Consider the following 24,559-nt stretch of genomic DNA (forward strand, 5'->3'; position numbering starts at 1 on the left):
ATGTAAGACCACAGCAGAATATGTACACAGTTTATGGAATTGCAAATTTTGTAGATTTGTTGTAATATTGCACTTGTTAAATGTTCCAAATGTTAATGCGTCCAGAAATTATTATTTTAACATTTGACGTCAAACCTAGATTTGTGGATTTCGGACCTTGGCATCTTCGGTATAACATTCCAGTCGGGATGATGAAAATGAGACCGACAGTGGAAATTTAATTTGATTTCATTTGATTGCTGTTTAACGACATAATCAGGAATTTTTCTCAGATCGGCCTTACTACTAAAATGATTTATTTACTCAAGAATATTTCACTTATACGACGGCGGCCAGCATTATGGTGGGAGGAAACCGGGCAGAGCCCGGGGGAAACCCACGGCCATCCGCAGGTTGCTGAGGGACCTTCCCACGTACAGCCGGAGAGGAAGCCAGCATGAGCTGGACTTGAACTCACGGCGACCGCATTGGTGAGAGGCTTCTAGGTCATTACGCTGCGCTAGCGCGCTAACCAACTGAGCCACGCAGGTCCCTACTACAAAAATGAAATAACGCTTAACGCAGCGTTCAACGCTAAGCAAACACCATAGTTTTGGACGTGAATAAGGCAATATCAATGTGGAAATCAACAAATAAATCAATGGATTGTTTGCGTTTTAACTAATGGTGTATTTGTACATATTTACAAATGGATGTGTTTATGAGAATTTCACAGAAGACATGTTGGAATGAAAGTTAGAGTCTGAAATCAAGGCATATGTGACAGGGACGAATGACATACAAAGAATGACAGAGTAGATAAACCACAGGGACCGACTATGAAAAGTTTCCAAAAACCAAATTAAGTATTCTTACAAGAAAAGTGTCCTTCAAAAGAAAGGCCATTGCAAAACTGTCCACAATATGTTCCTGAAGTTTTCTTTTGAAAATGTTACCACTTATATATATATATATATTTTTTTTTTACGACAGGTTATTCTAGGTCATTTTTTTGAGATTCTGCTCCATATCAATAAGTTTATAGTGCGTTTGTGGAAGATACCTTGAAAAAGGACATGAGGCCCACTAAAGTCGAAATAAAAGTAACAAAATAGGTTCTTCCATAAATACAGCAATACTTTAAGTGATGCGTAAGGAATGGAAGGAAGTATGATAAGGTACAATTTCAGAAAAAAAAATTATAATATGCGATACTATATTCTCAGCTGTAACATGATTGGGTTACAAATCCTTGCTGTAATATGTGATATATTCTCAGCTGTAATAGGGTCGGGGTACATATCTCCGGTGTGATGAGAGCGTCACACAGCGCCATGTTTCCTAATATCAGTATGCAATTACTGAGTCCACACTGCTCAAATGACCATGCCCTGTTCCCAGTGAAATCTTAACTTATTTTACTTGCCCTAAACCTTCCTCTGCTGAGACTGTTTGTTTAAAATGTCGTGTATATGGACAACTGGATAGGTATAAATATAGCAGACAAACTAATTGCTACCTGTGTGCTGTATATAGTAATGAGTGGAATATATAGACATTTGTAATTACACAAAAGACATAACCAAAAAGTGCATGTAACAGATGTGATGCAATGAATTAAAAAAAAACTAAAGAAAAAACAGGAAAATCTGCACCTCTTACTGCAGAAACCTTAACCTGTAAGGCAGTAAATTAAAACATCTTGCATCTACTAGAACAAGAAACTCTGTGATGTAAGGACATTAAACCTTAGCTGATCAGAAAATTATTCCCCGAGGAAAATGTAACAGAATTATCTTTAAAATCAAGCATAAAAAATGTATAAAAAACATATACAATTAAACAAAAAGAAAATAAACAAATAAAAAAAAAGAAGACGATAACCTATACAACTTGATGACATGGTTATTAAACCATAAATTACTTTACAACATGATTGAAAACACTTTACCAGACTAAAAATAACAAATATACTTTAAAGTCTGTTGATAGAGTACACACTGTCATATGATATAACAGGCATATTTCAAAAGCGAAATAAATTAATACACTTGCAACACTAGACCAGTTTTAGAAAGGACCTAAAGCAAATGTGTTACAGCATGATTTGGTGAACACTAGCTGGTCAATCAACCAACACCACCTAATCATTCATTATTAATTATATAAGGCTCCATCCTTAGGCTTAGTAACCACTTTAAAAACCTTTTAAAACCAATTCAAAAAAACTTTCAAAGACAATCAGAAAACCATTAATCAAAGATTACCATAATTAAATGAATATGTACAACCAAACACGATGTAACATAAAATATACAAAATAATGTATGTAACATAAAATATAAAAATAATGTAACACAAAAATCAAGTAACCTGATTAGAAAAATCAACAAAGCCATGTCTTGAGTGGATGACATGATGTTGAAGTCAGATTTATCTTGTCAATGATCAGAGAAAGGGATTATACTGTTAGATGACACAATGAAAGCATGAAGCATGAAGTACTAGGCACATGTCACTACTGCACTTTACAGTCAGCGTCTTTGTCCTGCTGTGGGGGAGGTTTTGGTTTCCCCGAGGTGCCCAGACTGCTCCTTTTGCGAGAGAGCCTAGACTTGGGATGGGGGGATACAGCTTGGGCTGGGGACTTGTCACTGTTATTTGTAACATATTTCAGACCAGACAGCTTTGGACTTTTGCACGGCTTGTGTGATGTGCTCTCAATACATGGGGATTGTACAGACTCGCCCACATTCTCAGTTTTAACCTGGACGTCACCTTGCACACTATCTGCCTGTGGCCTCTTTTTGCCCAGCTGGTCTGTGGAACCAGTCAGTTTCTGTGAAGTATCCTGGACGGCTTCTCGCTTGACTGTAACAGGCTTTGACGGCACCACTCGTGCCTCCTTCACCATATTCGCTATAAAACAGAAAGAGGACTATTGATTAGTGGCATGCTGCTAAAATAATAGCAAAGACAACACTGAGGTGGTGATACTTTCCTGTTCACACACGAAAAATCAGAATATAGATACTGTATGCATAATGTATTAATTAATTATTATTATCATTTCTACATGCTTAATACATGTATATTTCATTGATAAACTGTGACTTAAATTGTACTTTATGACAAAAATTTCAGGTACTTTTTAATTAATTTTAAGATAAATTTGTTTTATAGTTCAATGAAGTTTTATCCTTTACTTGTATAAACCGGCACCCAAGTTGTACACGCATATGGATGAGTGTCTTCACAGTTTCACCAAATCAGCTCTTAACAACCTTGGAAATGTAATATTACACATACATAAATGTGTATAATATCATGAATGCTTTGTGTGTCCATGTCAACCTCCTGACACTTACCCAGCAGGTTAACTCTGGCAGTCAGCCTTTCCTTCTCCTTCTCTGCTGTCCTCAATCTCATCTCCAAATCACAACACTTCTCCACACTGTCTGTAGCTTCCTCTTCCTTACTTTTTAACTGGCTCTTCACATCAGTCTAGAACACAATACAATCGGAGTAAGACAGAGTAGAAGCATACATGTATTTGGACTGTTCATCAGATTTATGTGAACAGAAGGAATGAGGGGTTCAAACCATTCACCAATCCAACAGTATAAAGTACAACATGTAATATCCATGGCATGGCCAAACCAAACCTTCTTTTCATTTTTCACAGCCAGAATCTTGAAATGTTTCCACATCACTGACATCTCCTTGCCAGATTATAATATGCATATGTTATTGCTGGTCAGGTCATGTAAGTTACATGTTCATGATAAAAGAATAAAAGAGTCACTGCAAACCTATCTGAACCTCAGTTTGTTTCCCATCACAGTGTGGGCATTCCTCCTATTTGTTAATGTATAGATTCGCATCAAATGGGTTATAATTTTCACCTTTCACTAGAGCTATATTTACAGTATTCAAGCTTCACTGTACAATATTCTATGATGATTTTGTGCATTTGAACATTTTTATGTTGAATGTTTTTAGCTGTTGGCCTTCATGGACTAGTATATAACCATGCCATCATACATGAAGTCTTGTATGACTCTCGGTCTTACTGCATGACGAAGCAACATTAATGTTGACTGAATTTGTATTATGACATCATCCCACTGAGCTCGGATTGGAACCTCGTAAGACAAAATGTCTCATTCTTGATGTCATGGCGTCTGGGTGTGAAGTATCAAAATGTAATAACAAAAGTGATATCTAACATGTGAAAAAAACACGTTTATCAGTGAACAGGTGAAGGAAATCCTGTCATTTCACTTACACATAATTAATAAATTCAGCTTTCCATATTAGATATTGTATGTAGAGATGCATGTAAGTAAAAGACTGTCTCACCTTCTCCTCCTCAAGTTTGAGGATCTCTAACTGCAGATTGGATACTTTGTTCTCCAGCTGGCGTGCATTATTCATGGCAAGCTTCAGCTTTCCCTCGTAGCACTCCCTGTCCTGGCGCAGTCTCCTTAGCTCCTCCCTCACCTGTCAATCACATTCATACGTATATTATCATCAACATTTGGCAATGCCGACTGACAAAATTTGGTATGAATTGGTATTTGATGGTTGTTTAAAACCATAATCAAGAAACTCTCACTTATTTGATGGATGTGAGTATTCATGATGGTTGCAGGAAAGCAGACCACTTTAGATAATAAACCACTGACCTTTGGCAAGTTACCAACAAACTTTGCCATGTATGATATACATATATGCACACCATACTGGTGGAAGACTGCATAAGCATCTTAACCACTCAAAACACACTCCCAAATAAGGCATTAAAACTAAAAACAAAGTGATCAGTGTATTTATACGCGAAAATATTTTATCTGTTCATTATTGTTTTGAGCTTGAGCGTTTCCCCTCATTCTTTGCACCTGTAAACAACTGTATCCTGGTATTAGGATTACATATTTGATCACCATGAAGTACCTTGCTTTCAGATTTTACGGATTCGTCGGATTCAAGTTGATTTTTCAGCTTCTCCACAGCCACGTTTGACTCATCTACTGATGTCTGCAGGGTTTGGCACTTGTTCTCTAGATGGGCCACTGTAGCCTAAATGAAAACAACACAAACCATGTTGTACAGGTTAAAATACATTTGAAACATAACAGTAAGTTACTTGTAATTTCTTTTGCTCTTTTTCCTTGAACACCTTGTGAAGTTTAATCATCAGAATAAATTAAGCTCAGCATTAAAATCTGTGGCCTTCTCTCGGACCAATGACATCACATCATGTATTTGCCACTTGACACTAATAACCTACTAGATTTCATCAAAATGCATATACAGCACATATAGACCTATGGGTGCATTCATAGTGAAATGAACTATTTCAAGCAAAAAATATTGATGTGATGTCATCGTGGGTCACTCTCAGAGTCGTCGACGTCATCGTGAGTCTCATGTCAAAAGAGTATAAAACCATTATGGAAAAATCAAACTGAACTATTTTCGCGGACAGTATTCAGTCTGACATATACTACATTTTAGTGCTTTTTTTCCCCTTCAATATGACAGGTGTTAAACACAATACTGGGCAATTTTTCACTCTTATATGTCGACTGTCCCGTTCGTGGATGGGTAAAACCAGATCTTGCTCTTTAGTGATGCTGTGCTATGTTCAAATACAGGTTGAAACACCATCTTTCTTTTTACTGGTGACTATGCAGCTCTAAGAGCCTGTCCTTTGGTTTTTTTATATCATTTACATCATACCTTTTAACAAGGGCCATTCACTCAGTGAGGGGCTGGTGTGTAAGATGACATAAAATCCTATACAAAAGATGTTGCAGCTATTGCGAATTGGTGCTTTATATTGATTCGTGTTCTTTTTTCATTGACATGGGAAAAAAAACAAAACAAAAAAAAAACACAAAAAAAAAACTGTCTCACCTTCAGCTGGTCTTGTTCTGTCTCTGCTGCCATCAAAGCCTGCTTGGCAGTTAATAGGTCACCTCTCACTGTGTCAGTCTTCTCTAACTCCCTCCTCAGCGCCTCACATGTCTTACTAGCGATTGCATACTCCGTCCTTAGTTTCTCTGCCTCCACCTGCAAACTCTCAATCTGGGACTTGTCATCACCCACTGAAGACTCAAGCCTTTGCAGTTTCAGTGTTAAGCTGTGCATCTGCAGTTGGTTTACCTCCTCCTCTTTGACTTTGGATAGAAGGTTTAGTTCCAGACCAGAATTTAGTCTTTCTAGGGAGGCTTTCGCATCCTCTAGACTCAGGAACTGGTTGAGTAGTTCACGCTTATCATGCTCCTGGGCATTGACTTGTACCTGGAACTGTTTATTTTCTTCCTTCAAACGGGACAATTCTGACTGTGTACTGCTCCACTGTGAGTCCAGCTCTAAAGCCTGGGCTTCCAGTACTTTGACTTTATCTCCCAATGTAGAACTCTCCAGTGCTTTTACAGAAAGTTCATTTTTAAGTTCCTCCTCTTTCAGATTAGAAACCTTACAGCTTTCTTGTAACTCACACAGTTCCCCCGACAGTGAATCTAATCGCTCACCCAGCTCAGTTTTCTCTAGCTGCAGCTTGGCAATCTCGGCATCTGTTGTAGCCTCTGTTGCAATCTTCTCCTGGTCTTGCTGTGATATGATGCACTCAAATGATGATATCCTGCCCATTAATTCCTCCATTTCTCCTGTTTTAGCCTTCATTTTGTTCTCCAGGCTGAGGACATCTACTTCTAGGGCAGCTTTTTCCCTCTGAAGCACATCCACCTGTTCCTGTAAATTTCTCCCAGCCTCTCTAGTTTCAGCTTCCATCATCTCCAGCTCTTCCTTCTGCTCCTGAAGCTGCTGAGCTGAACTCTGAACATCTTTAAGCATGTCTTCAGTGTCAGCAAGTTTGGATTTCAGCTTCTCGAAGTCTTCATTTGTCTTTAATTTTTCAGCTGTAATAGCTTTAACAATCTCTTCACTCCTGGTGAGTTTATCTGTCAAGTCAAGCTTTTCCACACTTAAAGCACTGAGCTCTTCTCTTAGGTCTTGTACATTTAATTTCAAAGTGTCCACTGTAGCATTAGAGCTGCATAGATCGGCCTCTAAGCAAGCCTTTTCGGTTAACATCACATCCTTTTCTTGCATGCATGAATTCAGCTTACTTCTCAAAGACATAACATTGTCTTGCAGAGTTTTGGCTTGCTCTTCAAGTTCAACCTTTTCCAAAACAGCCATATCAAGGTCAGTAGAGCAAGTCTCACGGTCTTTAACTAAATCAGTCTGCTTTTGCTTGGCAAGATCTAGACTGGATTGAATATTTTTCATCTCACTACCTGACATGGATTGACATGTTGTCAGATCAGAAACTGCCTCCTCTAGTTCATACGCCTTTTCCTTCAACTGTTTATTTTCTACTTCGAGCAGTGCTTTGTCAGCCTGCAGTTTCTGCATTTCCGTTTTAGTTTCCGTGACTACTTCTTCCAGTTTCTGTAACTGGTCTGAAATTTGCTGAAGCTTGAAACTTTTTGTCCCAAGTTCTGATCCTAGCTCTTCTAACTGTTTGTTGTTTGTTTCTTGGAGTTTTGCCAGGTCTTTCTGAAGTTGATTATTTTCTGATGCAGATATCTTTAACTTGAGTTCAAGCTCATCTTTCTCAGCTTCTATGGACTGCAGCTTTTCATTCAGACTTTGTTTGTTTTCAGTAATGATGTCCATGTGCTCCTGAATATCCTGGGAAGTAGCCTGAGTTGCTTTCAGCACATTATGGGTTGCTGAGATCTCTGAAGCAAACTCTGCATTCTTAGCTTCTAAGTCAACAACAGTTTCACACATTTTGGTGAGTTTAGCTTCCTTCACACTGCATTCATGCAGCAAGTGTTCCTTCTCCTTTTCTAGAACACTCACCTGATGTTTGGAAATGTCCCAACCCTCCAAAGCTTCTTTCAACTGCTCTTCCATGTCACGCAGCTTTTCTGTATTGGTGCACTTCTCCCTTTGCTCCAAACACTTAGCTTCCAGCTCAGCAAACTTTTTCTGTTTCAGTTCCAAGCTGTCTTGGATTTGTTGGTAGTTCTCCTGAAGTTCTCCCTGTACCTCATTTGCTACCTTCACCTGAGATGCCAATGTTTCTGTCTGCTCTGCCAACAATTGCTCTAGATTATCAACTTTTTCGTAAGCTTCATCCAAGTCATGTATATACTGCTCACATTTTTCCTCCTCCTCTCTCATCCTGTCTTCTTTGTCTTTAAGACTGGCTTCCAGAGACGTCACTGTTTGTTCTAGGAAGAACTTCTGCTTTTTCATTTCAGCTATCTTTTCATCAAATGACTCTCTTTGTTCTTCCAGACGAGTGTTCAAGTATCCAACCTTCTCTTCAGCACTTTCAAGATTCCTCAACTGACGCAACTGAGTGTGAAGATCATCAAGTTCTTCTTTTAACTCTGAGTTGTGCTTGTCTTTTTCCTCCACCTGACTACGCAAATATGTATTATCTTTCTTAGCCCTTTCCTCGAGTGTGGTAAGTTTAGCCTCTAAACCAGATGTAACCTCTTTTTCTTTAGCCAACATTTCCTTCAGTTCACTTTCTGTACTTGACAATGACAATGTTAGTTCTGAAATTTTAAGCTGTTCATCAAAGACAGACTGCTGTAAAGCGATGTTCTGGGTTTTCAAGTTTTCAATTTGTGTTTTATAGCTTTCCTTCTCCGCATCGAAGGACTGCCTTAGACATTCAGTTTCTTCTTTTGTCAGATTAAGCTCTGACGCTTTAGACATAAGGTCACACTTAAGTCTTTCCAGTTCCTCTTTCAATCCTTCTTTTTCACCTGTGCCCTTAAAAATCACATCTGCATGAGCCTGTATTTTTTGTCTACAGACAGAGTCCTGTTCAGCTAGTTGGCTATTCAGATCTTTAATATCGGAAGTTTTGGCATCACAAAGCATTTGCAGATCACGAACCTCAGCTTCTCTGTTTTCCAAAGCCTTAACAAGTTGATCTCTTTCTGCATTGATAGCCTTAAAGTCTATGTTTTTGGAAGTTAGAGTTGTGGATAATGTAGAGTTCTCTTCCTTGGTATCTTCTAAGATTTTTCTGACATCACACAGCTCTTTCTGCAGGGCTTGGTAGCCCAGGGTCATGTCATGATGTTTTTGCTGGACAGTGGCCAACTCCTGACTTAGTGAGGACTTTTCAACACTTTCAACATCAATTTTACACTTTAAGAGTTCAAGCTCTTTAACCTGATCATCAAACAGTGATGCCATTTCATCTTGTTTTGAGGCCATTTTGCCTTGGCTGCTGACCAATGTATCTTTTTCCGTTTCTAACATAGTCATATGCTGCATGAGCTGTGTTTTGGAGGTTTCAATGTAAGTGATTTCATTTTCCAGTGACAAGATCTTTTGGTCTTTAGAATCCAAGACATCCACCAATGACTGATACTCTGTTCTACTTGCTTCCAGTAGATTGCTTTGTGACTGAATTTGTTTGCGCAAATCCGAGTTGATTTGATGAAGATTTTGGAGTTCACTTATCTTATGGCTGAGGACTTCCTTCTTATACTGGAGCAGCACATCTAAATTCCTCAACTTTTTATCTGTTGTCATTTCAATGGACAGATGTTCAGCTTTAACGTTTTTTAGAAGGGAGTTCAGTTGTTCTACTTTTTCCACTAGTACTTGAACTCTTTCCCTAAGTTCAGCAATGATGTTTTCCTGCTCAGTTACAACTGTACACTTCTCAGTTAATGCCTCGCCCAGGTTAGACACACTATTCTCCAGTTTCACAACCTCCGCATCCTTGGCTATCAGTTTTCTGGTCATGTTATCAAGACTTTGTTTGAGCTCAGTAATTTGGCTGGAGGATTCCTCAAGTGCTCTCTTCTTCTCCTCAAGTTCTGAAAGAGTTTCAGGTAGTTTATCTTCAGATGACTTCAGAGAAACAAAATCCGAGGTCATGGTGCTTATTTGATCCTCTTTCTCTGCCAGTGTTACGGCTTTGTTTTCCAGCTGTTGTTTCTGATTGTTGATTTCTTCCTGGCAATCTTCATTCTTTTTTTTAAGGTTTTCCGTCTGGCTCAGAAGCTCTTTGATGTACTTGTCTTTATCTGCCAACTCAATATCCTTATCTTCACAGCTTTTTTGTGTGGAAGCATTTGTCTGCTCCATATTTTGCACATGTTCTTGCAATGATGCAACCATATCGTCTTTATCATCAAGGTCCATCTGAAGCATGTCCAGCTTGGTTAGAATCTGATTCTGCATGTCTTTCAGTGCCTTGATTTCACTCTCAAGGTTGCTTATTTCACATCTCTGTGCATTCAGCATGTCTTCCCCTTTGACATTCTGCATTTGTGCTTCACTCAGCCTTCTTTCTAAGTCTTCTCTTTCTGTCGCAGCTTGAGAGTCTTTGTCTTCAAGCTGTTTACCGAGACAGACATTCTGTTGGTCAATCTTCTCAAGATCCTTAGCTTTGGTTTCAAGAAGACAATTTTGCTCTTCAACTACTTTTTCCAAACCACTTACATTTTCCTCAGACTCTTTCAAAGACTTTTCTAGGCTTTCACGTTCAGTTGTCAGTTTCTTGATCATCTCATTACCCTCGTTCTTCTCTCTAATAGCCTCGTCTTTCGCCTTTTGAAATGCATGAAGGTTTGCAAAGTTCACCTCAAATTCTTTCTTTAGCTTATTTTCACTCTCCATCACTTTCAACAACTTTTCTTCTCCACTTTCAACAGCCTTACTCATCTCGCGAACAGCATCTTCAAGTTTGTTGTTTTCAGCTTGAAGGGCTGTCACAGTTTGTTGAAGACAACTGATCTGCTCCACTGATGACTGGTTCTCCAGCTGTAAAGTGATCATCTTGTTATCCAAATCATTTTCCTTTTCTTTGCTAGCCAAGATTTCTTTACTTTGTTTCTCTGTAAGGCATGTTAATTCACTGATCTTTTCTTCAAGACTCCTGTTTTCAGATTTGACATTTTGAAGTAAAGCCTCTGATTTGGCAAGCTTTTCCTCCAAAGACTTCTTTTCCAGTGACGCGTCGCTCAAATTCTTATCCCACTTAGATTTTTCTCCACGCAGTGCTTCAACACTCTGGATTAAGTCTTTGTTTGTTTGAACCAACTGTTGTTTAGCTGCTTTGAAATTTTCTGCATTACTTGTTGTCTTCTGCATTTCGGATGTTAATTTCTCTCTGATCTCTTCCATCTCTGAACTCAGTTTGCTTTTCTCTTCTTCCTTGCTTCCCAACTTCACTTGTAGTTCCATTTTCTCTTTAAACAAGAAATTCTTCACAATTACTGCATTGTTCTTTTCTTCTTTGGAAACTTCCAGCTCTTGCTTCAATTTCTCCACCTCCTCAACCCTGGACTGTAGATGGGCATCCTTTTCTGCGAGCGCTCTTTCCAGTTGTTTCTGCATCTTTTCCATCTCTGAAGCAGCCTCTTTCATCTTTGTGTCTTGCCCTGAGGAAGCCTTTTGGAGTTCATTTTTCAAGTCATTGACTTGTTTCTGTGACAGGTCTAACTGGTGGCTTTTGTCTTGGATGATGCCATTGGTCTGTTCCAGCTGGTTTTTCAAGGTAGCTACCCTCTCTTCAGCCTGTTTGCTTTCTCTCTTGTGCTGTTCCAATTCAGAGCCTAAGCAGCTTAGTTCAGACTGAATTCGTCGAGTTTCCTCTCGACAGTGTCTCTCTGTATCACTGGCTGACTTTCTCACATCTTTCATCTCCTGCTGAAGTTTCTGTATTAGGTTCTCTTTACTTGCCAGCTCCTGTTGAGTTTGGCTTATTTTACTCTCCATGACTTTAAGCTGTTTGTTTTTCTCCTCAACACTGAGTAATGCAGCAGACTAATGGTGGAAAACAAAACCAAAACATACAAAACATATTTAAAAGACACACTAAAAGAAATCTAGAAGAATCTTAAAGCTTTACTTCTACATGTATACTATTCTGTAAGGAGAAAAATACTGCATTTCACCTAAAGTTTAGCATTTTTCAAGTGACTCATTTTACTTGATTAAAACTGATTCATTCACCTTATAGGGCAACCTTAACAAGAGTTTTTTGTTAAGCTTGATTCATTTCTTATCTGAAAACAAAGATGTCATTTGTGGATTTTCATGTGTTTCTGAAAATAATTTTTTTATGGTGGATCACAGAGACCACCTCTTGGCATAACATATCATTTATATCCAATCACATGCATTATATCTGAAAAACAAAATTTATGAATGGATTAAACCTATAAATGATTAATACTGTCGTACACTTATTTAGCAATACATTTGCTAACCGTTATACTCCCCATAAGGAAACAGTACCTTTTCTCTTTCAGACTGCTCTGCTTTATCAATCATATGTTGGTGTTGAGCTTTCTCCTTCTCCATCCTCATCTTGTCATGTTCTAGCTTTTCCACCTGATTTTTCAGTCTGTCTGCTTCCCCCTGAGCCTGTAACCACATATTTGGACAAATCATTTTCACATGTTTATTACTCCAGCTTTTGAGGCTGGATCCTGAGGTAAGCAGGTTTGTCAGGAGGCCCGATCAGGCCCATGTTTTATTCTTGTACGGGAGTACATGTACAGCATTAAACAACCATCAAATAAATCAGATGCAGGTTCTGAATACATGTAGTTAATACTTATTTCATTCTGTTCATTCACTTACTTTGCTAAGTTGTAATCCACCAATGTGATATCATTTCATATAGAAACAAGTTCCCAATGTTTGCAAATGGTGAAGTAAGGAGCTAACTTTTGTTCAGGTTAAAATTCCTTAACATTATACAATCAATAGTAAGAGTTCAATAACACTGTCAAATTACACTGCAAAAATACACCATAATACACAGCTCATTCATTTGTGACATTCATATATGATATGGGAAGACTGAATAATGGGTTTTGAAAAAACATAAAGACAAAGAACCTCCCATACACAGGTTCCATTAAAGTTATTGTTTGCCACCAACCTATAAATGACTGGACATACCTGTTTGACTTCTTGCTGTAGTTTATTCCTGGTGTCATTCAACTCCTTCTCCAGCACCCTGAGAGTGTCAGCCTGTTGGGAGATCTCTAGTTTGTATTCATTCTCCTTGGCTTTTGCCTTCTGTTCAACCGCTGTCTTTGCAGCCTCAGCATTGTATCTCTGGCACTGCAGCTCCTGCTGTAGCTTCTTCAGTTTTTCCTGAAGATTCTGGAATGATGATACAATTCTTATGAATTTACATAAACCAGCTATGATCATCACAGGAGAAGATGCAAATCACAACTGTCACAGATGAGGAAACACCAGGTAACATCTAGGGTCCTGTTATTGTGAAGCAGGTGTAACTTGTGGCAGAACATGCAAATCACAACTGTCACAGATGATGAAACATCAGGTAATATTTAGGGTCCTGTTATCGTGAAGCAGGTGTAACTTGTGGCAGAATATGCAAATCACAACTGTCACAGATGATGAAACACCAGGTAATATCTAGGGTCCTGTTATCGTGAAGCAGGTGTAACTTGAGGCAGAAGATGAAAATCACAACTGTCACAGATGATGAAACACCAGGTAATATCTAGGGTCCTGTTATCGTGAAGCAGGTGTAACTTGTGGCAGAAGATGCAAATCACAACTGTCAGAGGTGATGAAACACCAGGTAATATCTAGGGTCCTGTTATCGTGAAGCAAGTGTAACTTGTGGCAGAAGATGCAAATCACAATTGTCACAGATGATGAAACATCACGTAATATTTCATATTTATTAATATTATCATTACAAAGCAGTCATTACTTGCTCTTGAACAGCGTAACCTCTATGATGAATTCAAGACAAACAAGGCTCCACTTCACATTTGTAAAACCAGCCCTTGGCAATCATAATGTTCACTGATTAGTAAATCTAACCATTTACATGTTAACATCCTTCTCCCCACTGCATTCCTCTACAGGTTATCAACATGTTCAATTTGTGAAGTAAAGGAGAACATGAAAATGAACATTACCATTTGGCTCTCATAAATAACAGCATACTTACATTATTGGTTTCTTGAAGCTGTTCAGAGGCCTTTGATCTCTCTTTTGATTGGACAGCATCATTCTGTATCTGACCACTCATATGCGCTCGCTGCATTTCAAGGTTTGATATGTCATTCTTTGATTTTTCCAGGTCATCAGATGCCTGCAACACATCAGTGACACAAAATAAATATCATATAAACAAAACTGCAGAAGGCAGGTCTTGCCAGTGAGTGCCATTTGCAAATTACAATTCCGCAAGTTTCTCTGTCAAATTTCCAGCAAAACTGACAACCCCCTAATTAAATATTTCACAGCAACATTCATGGCACATCTTGATGAGGTTACAGATATTGGCCATCACACAGGGAGAAAATTGTATACCTAACAGTACCTAAGTTTTCATAATGTTATCTAATGACCAGCTGGAGCTGAATACTTCATTCAACAGCTGACAGTTTTTATGAGGTAACTTACTGTAATTCTTCAACCTTGCCCCATCCAACCAATGTAGTTTTGTCTCCAAAATCTAATTATAAATGTTTATAAACTGCACTGAAAGTTGCTCTTTCATATGCAAAAAGGGCTGAGGAATTAGAATAGTCACCATAGGTGCAGAATTCCAATATTTTACTGGTGGGACATTAACTACAAACAAATATAAAATGCAATTTATGCTGCCACAATTCAAGGCAGTCCCTGATGACAAAAAATTCAAACTTTTGTACAGTTCTAATGTAAGTGATAGTATTACAATATGACCCACAAACCTTCTGTTTCACCGTTTCCAATTGGCCTTGTAACTCCTGAATCTGTATGAGTAGTTTTTCTTTCTCGGTTTCCAGCTCCTGCACTCTGTCTGATGAACTAGAGTCTGTAACCTTCTGTGGAGCTAAAATATTTAAAAAATATGCCCGTGTTAATAATTTGAAGACAAACCACTTTCACATGCTAACTTTACAAATGACATGCATTAAACACATCATAGTGATGTCATGTGATGACCAAGGCTACATAGCAATGTTATTTCACCACACCTTTCCCAATAATGGAGTAAAGGTTGGTACATTATAACAAGGACCTATAGTTGAGCCAATGGATTTTTGGCAATTTGTGTCCCAAACGTATTGTGAACACAGAACTGTTCTCTTAGAATTCTCCTGCCCTTGCACTTTGTTTCTAATACTTATATTTCACAGAAAGATACAGCATAAATGTGCTCTAGCAAGTTTAGAACAAATATTTTCATATCAAAAAATGCCCATAGATCTTTAACTTAATAAGCTACATGTATATACTGAATGCATGTTGATTAACAAAATTCTGTCACATCAATTTCAACTTACTTGGAATTGTTTTCACCACTTCAGCTGATTTCTGCACAGGTTTGTTATTACAAACCTTAAATTAAACAAAGAAAACGCAAAAATATGAGATACATCATAGAAAATCTAACACAAAGAACTCATAGATGATAACTGACAACTGGAAATTTTATCATGGATAACATGTACTTTCCTGCTAAACAATACATATACAAACTGAACACACATTTCATAAAAATTATCAACTCTCATGCCCAGCTCTTAATCAGTTCAACATATAATAGCAAAAGTCTTTCATATATGATTTTAAATTTCAGAATTTTATTATGCTTGTAATACAGCATAGTCCACCAACTTTGTGTTTTGTGGTTTCAATGATTTTCTTCTCGTAATTGCTTTAATATTGCAGAACTATATGGGGCTAATCAGCATTTTCATGATTATATTGCTTAGTGAGTGTTCGTGGAAAAGCCACGTTTCCCACATGTACTTCACCAGGTATGATCTGGTAGAAAGTCACCAGCTGCTGTGTTAAATCATGGGTTAGTATGTTCAATGTATACAACTGTCAAACCATTTTCACAATAAGGGGCATACGTCCTCACTGTGCTTACACCGTTGTTGAGTCAGCTTTGGAGAGCTTCCAGAATAACTGCTGACGCCACCTTGCAGCCTCAGTGTCCATTACACTTGACTTATCTCTCTCAGGTTATAGGCATTGTATCTGTTCTAGAGCATCCAGCAGTATGTGCTAAGGTAGTAGAGTCCTAAACTTACCTTGTCTTTCTCTGTATGGTTATAGGCCTGCTGTTGATCATGTAACTCCTGCTCAAGTCTACATTTACTCTGCTCTAATTTCTGCAGCTGACCTTCCAACCTGTTGGTCTCATTTTTAGCCTGCCAACATCCAAACACAGTTCTTGATTAATCATTACTATCACAATGTGTACATATATTTTTAGATGTGAAATTAGTACCTAACTGCAACAACCTTGTAACATGGACCTTACCATGATCATATTTTTTCACAGCAATAAAAATGCACTTTCTAACTGCGCATGTACTTTACGGACATGCTGAGATTGCATCAAACTGTAAGACAGGTACAATGTAGCTTATGAAAACCAGTGATAACCTAGAGACCTAAACCTGCATTTCCCCAAGGTGCAATAAGATACTATCATTCCTGATTTTCAGGCTTTTTAAAGTGTGAAAATTTACTTTTAATTTCCAGACATTTCAAGGTCCCTCATAAACCATAAGGAATAGTACATGTATGGCCCTTTGCAACCGTAATGTGAGACAGTCATGCCAGCCAGCCATGTCCAGAAATTGTACCTGGTTGATTTCCTGTTGCATCCTGTTCTTGCTATCATTCAACTCTTTCTCTAGCTTCCTCAGAACCTCAGCTTGCTGATGCACTTCCTCCTTCAGTTCCATCTCCCTTTTCTTGGCCTTTTGCTCCACGGCAGTCTTGGCTGCCTCAGCATTGTAACGCTGACACTGTAGCTCTTGCTGCAGCTTCTTCAACTTTTGTTCCAGGTCAAAAACCTGAGAAAATCAAATATCACACGTAACTATCCACATTATGTGAGAATATGTACATACCACATAAACAAATAAAAAACGAAATATGTACTGTTTCGGTTGTGAGGTGCACACAGTGCAAAAGGCTTAAATATGCAGAAAAAGTACAAAACGATAAGACTTTTTACATCCCTGTATGTGAAGCTTTTCCTTGTGAAAAAAAAAAAAATGTCACTTGAAATGCAATTTTTACATGACCACAGAAATTACATTACAAAATGCATAAATTACTTGATGACACATTTAAAAGATTACAGCTGCAACACCACTCAGGATTTTTTTTTCTTTCATGCTTTTTTTTTACATGCAAATATACATATATGCATAAAGCCATTACCACGCTATCATCTACATGTAGTTGTAATGAAGAGTAAACCAATTCAGAACTCTTTGGCTCTTCCACTACCAGACTGTCCCCCACTGCTAGGCAAGTTGAGAGGTCAAAACATCTTCCAGAAGTGTGTTTATGGGGGAAAAAATAATTGATTTCATTGCCATATTTGGACATCCATTCATGTAAACAAGTTCAGAAAGCAAGTGCAATGAACCCACAACCAAATTCATGGTTTGTGCCCACCAGAACTTTGGGTGACTGGAAGTAAACTGAGTGGAAAACTAGACATTTTAATGGAGTGTGTCCAGAAAAGAGCATGGTAGATAGTGGTAAGAAGTCATAGTTGAATCGTGGCATTGGGTTTTATAGCAAGGGTTGATGCCAGTATATCAAATATATCAATGTTCATTTTTGGTAAGGCCTATGACTCAAGTCCGCAATAACCTACATTAGGTCCCACGCTTGACAGCCCACTTCTACTGGGTGTTCCAATCCCAAGGTGATCAGCCGACCTTTGACCTGGTGTGTGGCTGATGTTACCATGGAAACTTCTTCCATGTTGATCACTGCTGCTGAGTTTCTGTAAATCTTCCAGCTACAAGAGACACACCAGATATTCTTTTAAGATAAGATTTATTTCATTATTACATGACAAAAATAGTTCTGTTCCCACAAACATATTTTGCTATTTTAACAACAGACTATTCATATAATACATAAATGTGACCTCTGTTATGATTTTCTTTCATTTTCTGGCTGGTGTTTAAAACAGAAATTTTTTATTTATATGACTGCCAATAGAATTAGGGGTGCAAACTGTTAAGTCACATATAACCTATGCATCAAATATTTTTCTCAGAGTGGCTTAAATGCCATACATGATGGCAGTCAGTTTTATGGGTGAAGGAATCTGGATTTCCAAGGGTTAACCACCAAACCTGGCAAGTTCCTGATAAGTTTTCCCACGTTTGGCATACAAAGATCCACACCATAGTGGTGGAATATAAGTGGTCTTTAACAAAAGTTAGACTGCACGAACGGTCACTGTCTTAACAAGCATCGTCCACCACTTATTGTTACCAAGGTTCGCAGTAAAATGAGAGTAGGCAATGTACAAACTCCCTGTCCAAGGCACAAGACTGAGCCTGTACCTTGTGTGCTTTTGAGACTGAAAGACAAAGGCCTGTGACCATTCAGCCATGATCCTCTCCCCACTCAAAAATAATACAACAATCTAACACAACAGCAACAAAGTGTTTAAGGCCAAAATTAAAATATTTTTTGTTTGATGTTACAAGCCCTTGAAAACAAAAGAGGGTAGGTAGGTCGTTTTTTTTTTTTTGTTTTTTTTTTTCGCAGAAGGGAAGAACAGCTGTAGTTTGATCACAAACTTCCTTTAACAATGAATTCAGAACAAAATTATGTCACCCAACAAGTAAACATTTGTTAAACATTTTTACGAGTACTACAGCATAATGTGAAAGCACGAAAAGAGAATTTCGGTCCGGGCCTTTTTGATGGGTCGGTCGCATAACATAAAACATATAATATTTTACTTTTGGCCTAATGTGTAAAATTTCATACACTCTAACACTTATTACCTTTTCTTGCAGATTTTTCAGCTCAGTGTTGAGTTTCTCATTTTCAGCCTGAAGCTTGATCTTTTCTGTGATCCATTCTGTTGTACCTTGTGAGACAGAACTCTGACTGATGGCACTATCTGACCCTGTGAAAAAGGTTACGTGATCATATATTTTATTTAACACAGATTGTTATGCACAATATCATATGTTATAGAGCAGGAGGCACTCTCACAAAACTTCGTCAGTCACATTCCTTGTAAATTTTTTTAGTGAAGGACATTACTGAAACAATGTTCTCAAAAATTCCTTCTTTCTGGTGAATATCAGGTAAAAAAGGTGACATGACTTCAGGTACTGGATACCTTCAGTATGGCTCATAAAGCCCACCACAGTATTCAAATATTTGAATGCCTTTCTACACTCTTAAAAAAATCTGAAAAAATAAGTGAAAGTATTTTTATGCCCAGTTTTCAGTTGTCTGTATGAAGAACATTACTTCATATTTCAGCTTTCTTTTACTTTAAATAGTGGTAAAGTGAAATTGAGCAAATTCTACAGTTATTACTGTTACGATAGAAGGAAATCTTTTTATGAAGATTGCTTGACACAAATCGCATTTCACTGCTTATTGTACTCCTGTGTTACAAAGACAACAGCACAGGGCAGTACATATACTTACGTGATTGTACCACATTTCCAGCCGAAGTACTAGAACCACTTGTTTTTCCTCTGAGTTCAGCTTCCAAAGCAGTAATTTTTCTGGCATGAGATCTAAGTTGTTCAGCTTGTTGATCACTGAGCTCCTGAAGTTTCTTGTTGTCAGTTTCAACCTTTGCCACTTTCTTTTCAGCTTCAACTTGTTCATATTGGGCTTTTTCCAACTCCGATTTCAGCTGAAAGACCTGTACAAGAAAAGACAAAATTCCAGTAATTTCAGATATTATTTAGTTATTTGATTGTACTCAAGAACATTTCACATGTATGATGGTGTAGCTGGAAGCCCACCACGTTCCACAGGTTAATACCTTTCTATATATTTATTTCATTGGTGTTTTATGCCATACTCAAGAATATTTCACTTATACAACGGTGGCTTAAACTATAGTGGAAGGAAACTGGGTGGAGCCCAGAGGAAATCCACAACCATCCGCAAGTTGCTGACAGACCCCTTTATATATACAACAAGAGAGTAAATTAGCATGATTAGCCAAGGAGGCCTCAATATCAGATAATAAATTTCAACACTAATTCAGGTATAACGCAATGATACATTTACTTTTCCACAAATGTAATGACTTTACCTTGCTGGTTTCTGCCTCCAGGGCCTGTTTACTATGGGACAGCTGGCCCTCTAGGTTACACACATGTTTCTCTTTAATCTGTAGTTCAGCTACTAGCTTCTCTCTTTTCCTCTCCAACTCTTGACAGTTTTCCTCTAGGCTCTGAATTTCACGTCTGAAACTTTGTACATTGGTTTTCTCTTCCTCAAGCTTTCTCTTCTGGTTTTGAAAAGCCTAGGAATAATAAAGTGGATTATGTATAGTTAACCATTTTCTCATCTGGTAATTATTTTACCAGAACCTAAGGATTCGGAAGTTTCATTTTGTAGGGGTCGATCAGAATACTATATAGTCAAAATCTAGTATTCGTAGTACTTCACAGCACTTGCTCAAAGAGAGTATTTAACTTCTAAGAAATAAAGTACAACTTTAAAACTGAACATATTTTAGAGTTTCATAACTCTGAGGATGTATTTATTTATTTATTTGTTTGGTGTTTTACACCGTACTCAAGAATATTTCACTTATACGACGACAGCCAGCATTACAGTGGGAGGAAAGTGGGAGGGCAAAGCCCGGGGAAAATCCACGACCATCTGCAGGTTGCTGGCAGACCTTCCCACTTACAGCTCTGAGGGTGTAAAATAACGTATATCAAATAGTAATAAGAATATAAGTACATAATTTGAATGTGACATTTATTCATATGACAGAGATCAGTTGAGACTGCGTTTCTTGTCATTTGCCGCCTTGGGTTCAAAAGGGTGTTTTTCCTCTGCACAACTTTTTTACATGAACAATCTGCAGACAAAGCTGAGTATGTCTACACTGAGAGAACCTATTTCTTTGTTTTTCTCAAAAATGTTATTCTGTCAGTAGGACTTCATTTTCATTTCACTCCTGGCTGTGTGTTACAGTATGATACAGCTCAAGCCACAATGATGTGACAATGTGGTAAAATGCCTTTGAGTTGTGTTTGCCATACTGTCGCCCAGGTTTGTGCAAGTGCCTGATCAATACAAGAAATATGAAATCAACTGAATACATATGGCCTACATGTACATCCAGATATTCTCATAGTTTTGGTTTACAAGTCATGATGATAATTGGAAGTCTGCTAACAGTAAAGCTCCTGATGATTTAGCTGCATCTGTCTGTCAGATGGTCAAGTGTCCAACAGTGATAGTTTCCTCCACCCTTAGCCTTGGACGGTGTCACGTTGTACACATAACTGAAATACAGTAATTCTTACTAAAACACCTACATGTTGCTCTTGTGGCAAACAAATGTTTTTGTTTACTACCACGACCTTTGAACAATGTATGTGCACATTTATATGTCAGAGCACTAAACAATTTGTTTCTCTGGAATATCACAGTCTGTCTCTTCCATAAGCATGAAGAGATTCCACCATGCTTTACCCACCTGTTCAACACTGTCCAGCTGAAACTGTTTCTGATCTCTTTCTTTTTTAATCGCTCAAACTGCGTCTCAATCTGATTGATTTTCTGTAAGGCACGGGCAGGAAGTCCATCCTTCCATTCATCCGCAGCCCAACTCATCCTGTCAGCTGTACATATATGTAAATGAAAATTTCTCATGAACTTATATGTAAAATGTGTTATCAGATTTCATATATTCCATTAAAATGAATATACAGTTGATGTACAGTAAAAAAATGTAACGGTTAAACAATTTCATATACCTGTATTGTCTGAGTTTCAATTGCCCAAATACAGTGTTATATCCAATCAAGAATTGTTTGTTGTTCTTCTTTAACTTTTTGGGGGGAAAAATGAAATGGCAATAGAAAAAAAAATTAAGTTCAAGGACAGTATTTATAATGATGTACTCAGTAAATAAACTTTTAATTCTATTTTATTATAACAGATAGATACATCTGGTGCATTTATACAAGTGCACTTTTAAATTAATAAGAGCCTAAGGGACATTCACTAATTGCATCCAAAGCTGGCCTTTAAAATACTAAATGGCAAGGTAATTAAGGCCATAACTTGGTTTGGGAGATGGAAATCTAAATCAAATTTTTAAAAGAGGCTATACACATTACCTGGGGCAAAACATCTATACTGGGTAATCAAATCTAATTATCTGTATTTACCAAGGATAGCTTAATTCATTACCTTTCCACTACATATTGACTTCTAAATGTAATATGTATAGTGTTAAAATGATTCTAAAGTTTAAATAAGTTGTAATATGATCTGTTTTATAAATTTTATGTACCACCAATTTTGAATGGTATCACATGTACAAACAAGCTGATATTTTGCAAAAGTGACATATTAGGGCTGCTCTAAAATGATTAATAAAAAATTGCCTGGACTTTTTTTTGCTGCTTGCTTTTCTGGCAAAAATCTCTGGTATAGCCTCTTGGAATATTTGTACAACAAAACAAACATCTCTTCAAAAGCCAGTATTAAATGTATAAGAATATGCTCTCCACATGGTGTGTTGTACATCATCTTAACTGAATATGAGACTCCAGCTAAAAGCTTCCAAAAGACTTAACTTGCATCCAATTTGAAATTCCATTTACAACAAACAGAGAATATACTAAACAACTAAAACAGTGTAAAATGTACAAATGCAGCAAGTGGAAAACATTTTGAAGACATGTGTCACCGTCTCATTCATACATCTCCATGTTAGTTCAATTAAATTAAACACCAATTGTAGCAATGTTTAAAGATCTAACAGTTGGTGGTTACTTAATTATGGTCAGGTGTTACGTAGGCATATTCACAAACTATTTCCAGTTTGAAAGAGGGTACATGTGATAAATGTGATCTTCTTGTTGTGTATGCAATCACATGGATATGACTGTGTATGCAATTGGTTATCATATGGGCATGAAATGACTTGGGGTGAAAATGATATGGGTTATTAGAACCCAGCTTGCATAGTGAAGATAAATAGGTTTGTTTTCTGTCAGCATTCTTCAAAATTAAGCCTTGTAAACTTTGGACAAAAATTTATTGATTGTTTTACAATGACAGTGATAGCATTTCACCAAAGCATAAAATGCCAAATGTGTATGGTGCATGAACTTTGAATAAACAGCTATCATAATTCTAGGAAGAGAATATTTTCCATCAAAATCATCTGAAACTCGTTCTACCAGCTGACCCCATTAGTAAAACGATTAGTTTTGACAATGTTGGTCAAAGATTGGATACTTGGAAAATCTTGATTCATTTCCCTTAAAATCAGCTGGATGTTTTCGTCCCTCGTGATTCATATAACATGAAGATAATAGTTCTTGTTCACTCATTGGTAACAAATCATTAATAAAACAATCCTTCAGTTAAATTATTCGAAAAACAACAACAAAAACTCCGCCACGACTATGGTACAATCTTGGCTGTTTGTGGGCAGAAGTACAGCTTGATTAAATCGCTTCTGCCTCTGATTAAGCCTGCTGTTTTCAAATGGCTTGAGCGACGCCAATCAATGAAATGGACACTGTGACTAATTTCTTGTCACTATGACACAACAACAGACCTGTTAAGCAATGAAAAGAATGAAGTTTGCCGACATAATAACTTCTCCGTTCGAAAATCGCTCCCAAACGGTTCAGCGAAACTTCCGTTGAATGCTACGATTTGATTGGCTAGTAGAGACTCCCATTTACGGTAGCTGTTAAACAGTACGACAATCAACTACCTGCCAGAAAATGTCCGACATTCCGGCTTGTTGGGACGTCACATTTCGCCCTTTGTAAACTGAAATTACTAAGAGTTCAGCGAAGGATTCACCCTTGGCGGAGATTCATGATTACGTCTGAGTCATTAAGCTTGTAATCTTGTTCTGTTGATACAGATTGTCAGAGGGGTAAGGACGAATTTAGGTTGATTTCCGCACCGTGTCTGTGTTTCGAACAATATTTTTTTGGACTCATGGCGTAGTTTTTGTGTACGGTATGATTAACGGTACATTGGTCGACTTTACGGCTGTAGTGTTGATCTACCCAGATAATAGCTAGGGAAACACGTGTACATCATAACGTCAAACTGTTACTTTCGCAAGGTACAGCTGTACAAGATTCTAATTGAAGTGTTTTATTTCAGTACTGGTTGCAGTTGTAATGTTTATTACAAAAACATTTCAAAAGAGATGGTACCAATTGAAGTAATTAATTTAATGAAAGGAGTAATTTATTTCAGTAGGAGTTGTCACACTTGTGTCCTGAAGAGCTGATGAGGGTTTAGCATGCAGTATGGGACTGGTCAACAAGTAGGCTTGGATGACTATGCCATGCTCTTTTTTATTTGTTCTGACGCTCGTGTAGTCATGGCTGGGTCCCATTCAACCTGGTGGGAAGAATTGTAAAATTTCGGAAAACAGTCGATTACTAACCTACAACACCTGCCCAGTCACTCCTTTACAATGCTTAGGGTCCTAGGACACCTGCCTGTTTTCCATGTTTATCAAATTCCAGGATCTCCCCTCACTTGTCAT

General features: G+C 37.7%; 2 protein-coding genes across 2 annotated transcripts in view; one reads left to right on the forward strand and one right to left on the reverse strand.

Annotated features, from left to right (window-relative positions):
* Positions 1-974: 974 nt before the first annotated feature.
* Positions 975-21,639, reverse strand: LOC135466178 (centromere protein F-like). The gene is given in 18 exon segments (XM_064743560.1): positions 975-2,898; positions 3,348-3,483; positions 4,342-4,482; positions 4,936-5,061; positions 5,902-11,805; positions 12,280-12,408; positions 12,952-13,158; positions 13,988-14,131; positions 14,739-14,860; positions 15,315-15,369; positions 16,071-16,190; positions 16,632-16,844; positions 17,663-17,809; positions 18,816-18,940; positions 19,477-19,699; positions 20,099-20,311; positions 21,503-21,552; positions 21,555-21,639. Coding segments are annotated over 18 exon segments (8,541 nt in total). The 3' UTR covers positions 975-2,497.
* A 2,149-nt stretch (positions 21,640-23,788) lies between these two features.
* The window catches only part of LOC135466491 (tyrosine-protein phosphatase non-receptor type 14-like), a 46,172-nt gene continuing 45,401 nt past the window's right edge, over positions 23,789-24,559 (forward strand). The window contains exon 1 of the mRNA XM_064744003.1: positions 23,789-23,932. The gene's annotated coding sequence lies outside the window, so the exon portion shown is untranslated. The remainder of the gene's footprint in view (positions 23,933-24,559) is intronic.

The sequence above is a fragment of the Liolophura sinensis genome, chromosome 6, assembly GCF_032854445.1.
Source record: "Liolophura sinensis isolate JHLJ2023 chromosome 6, CUHK_Ljap_v2, whole genome shotgun sequence".
NCBI classification, from domain to species: domain Eukaryota; kingdom Metazoa; phylum Mollusca; class Polyplacophora; order Chitonida; family Chitonidae; genus Liolophura; species Liolophura sinensis.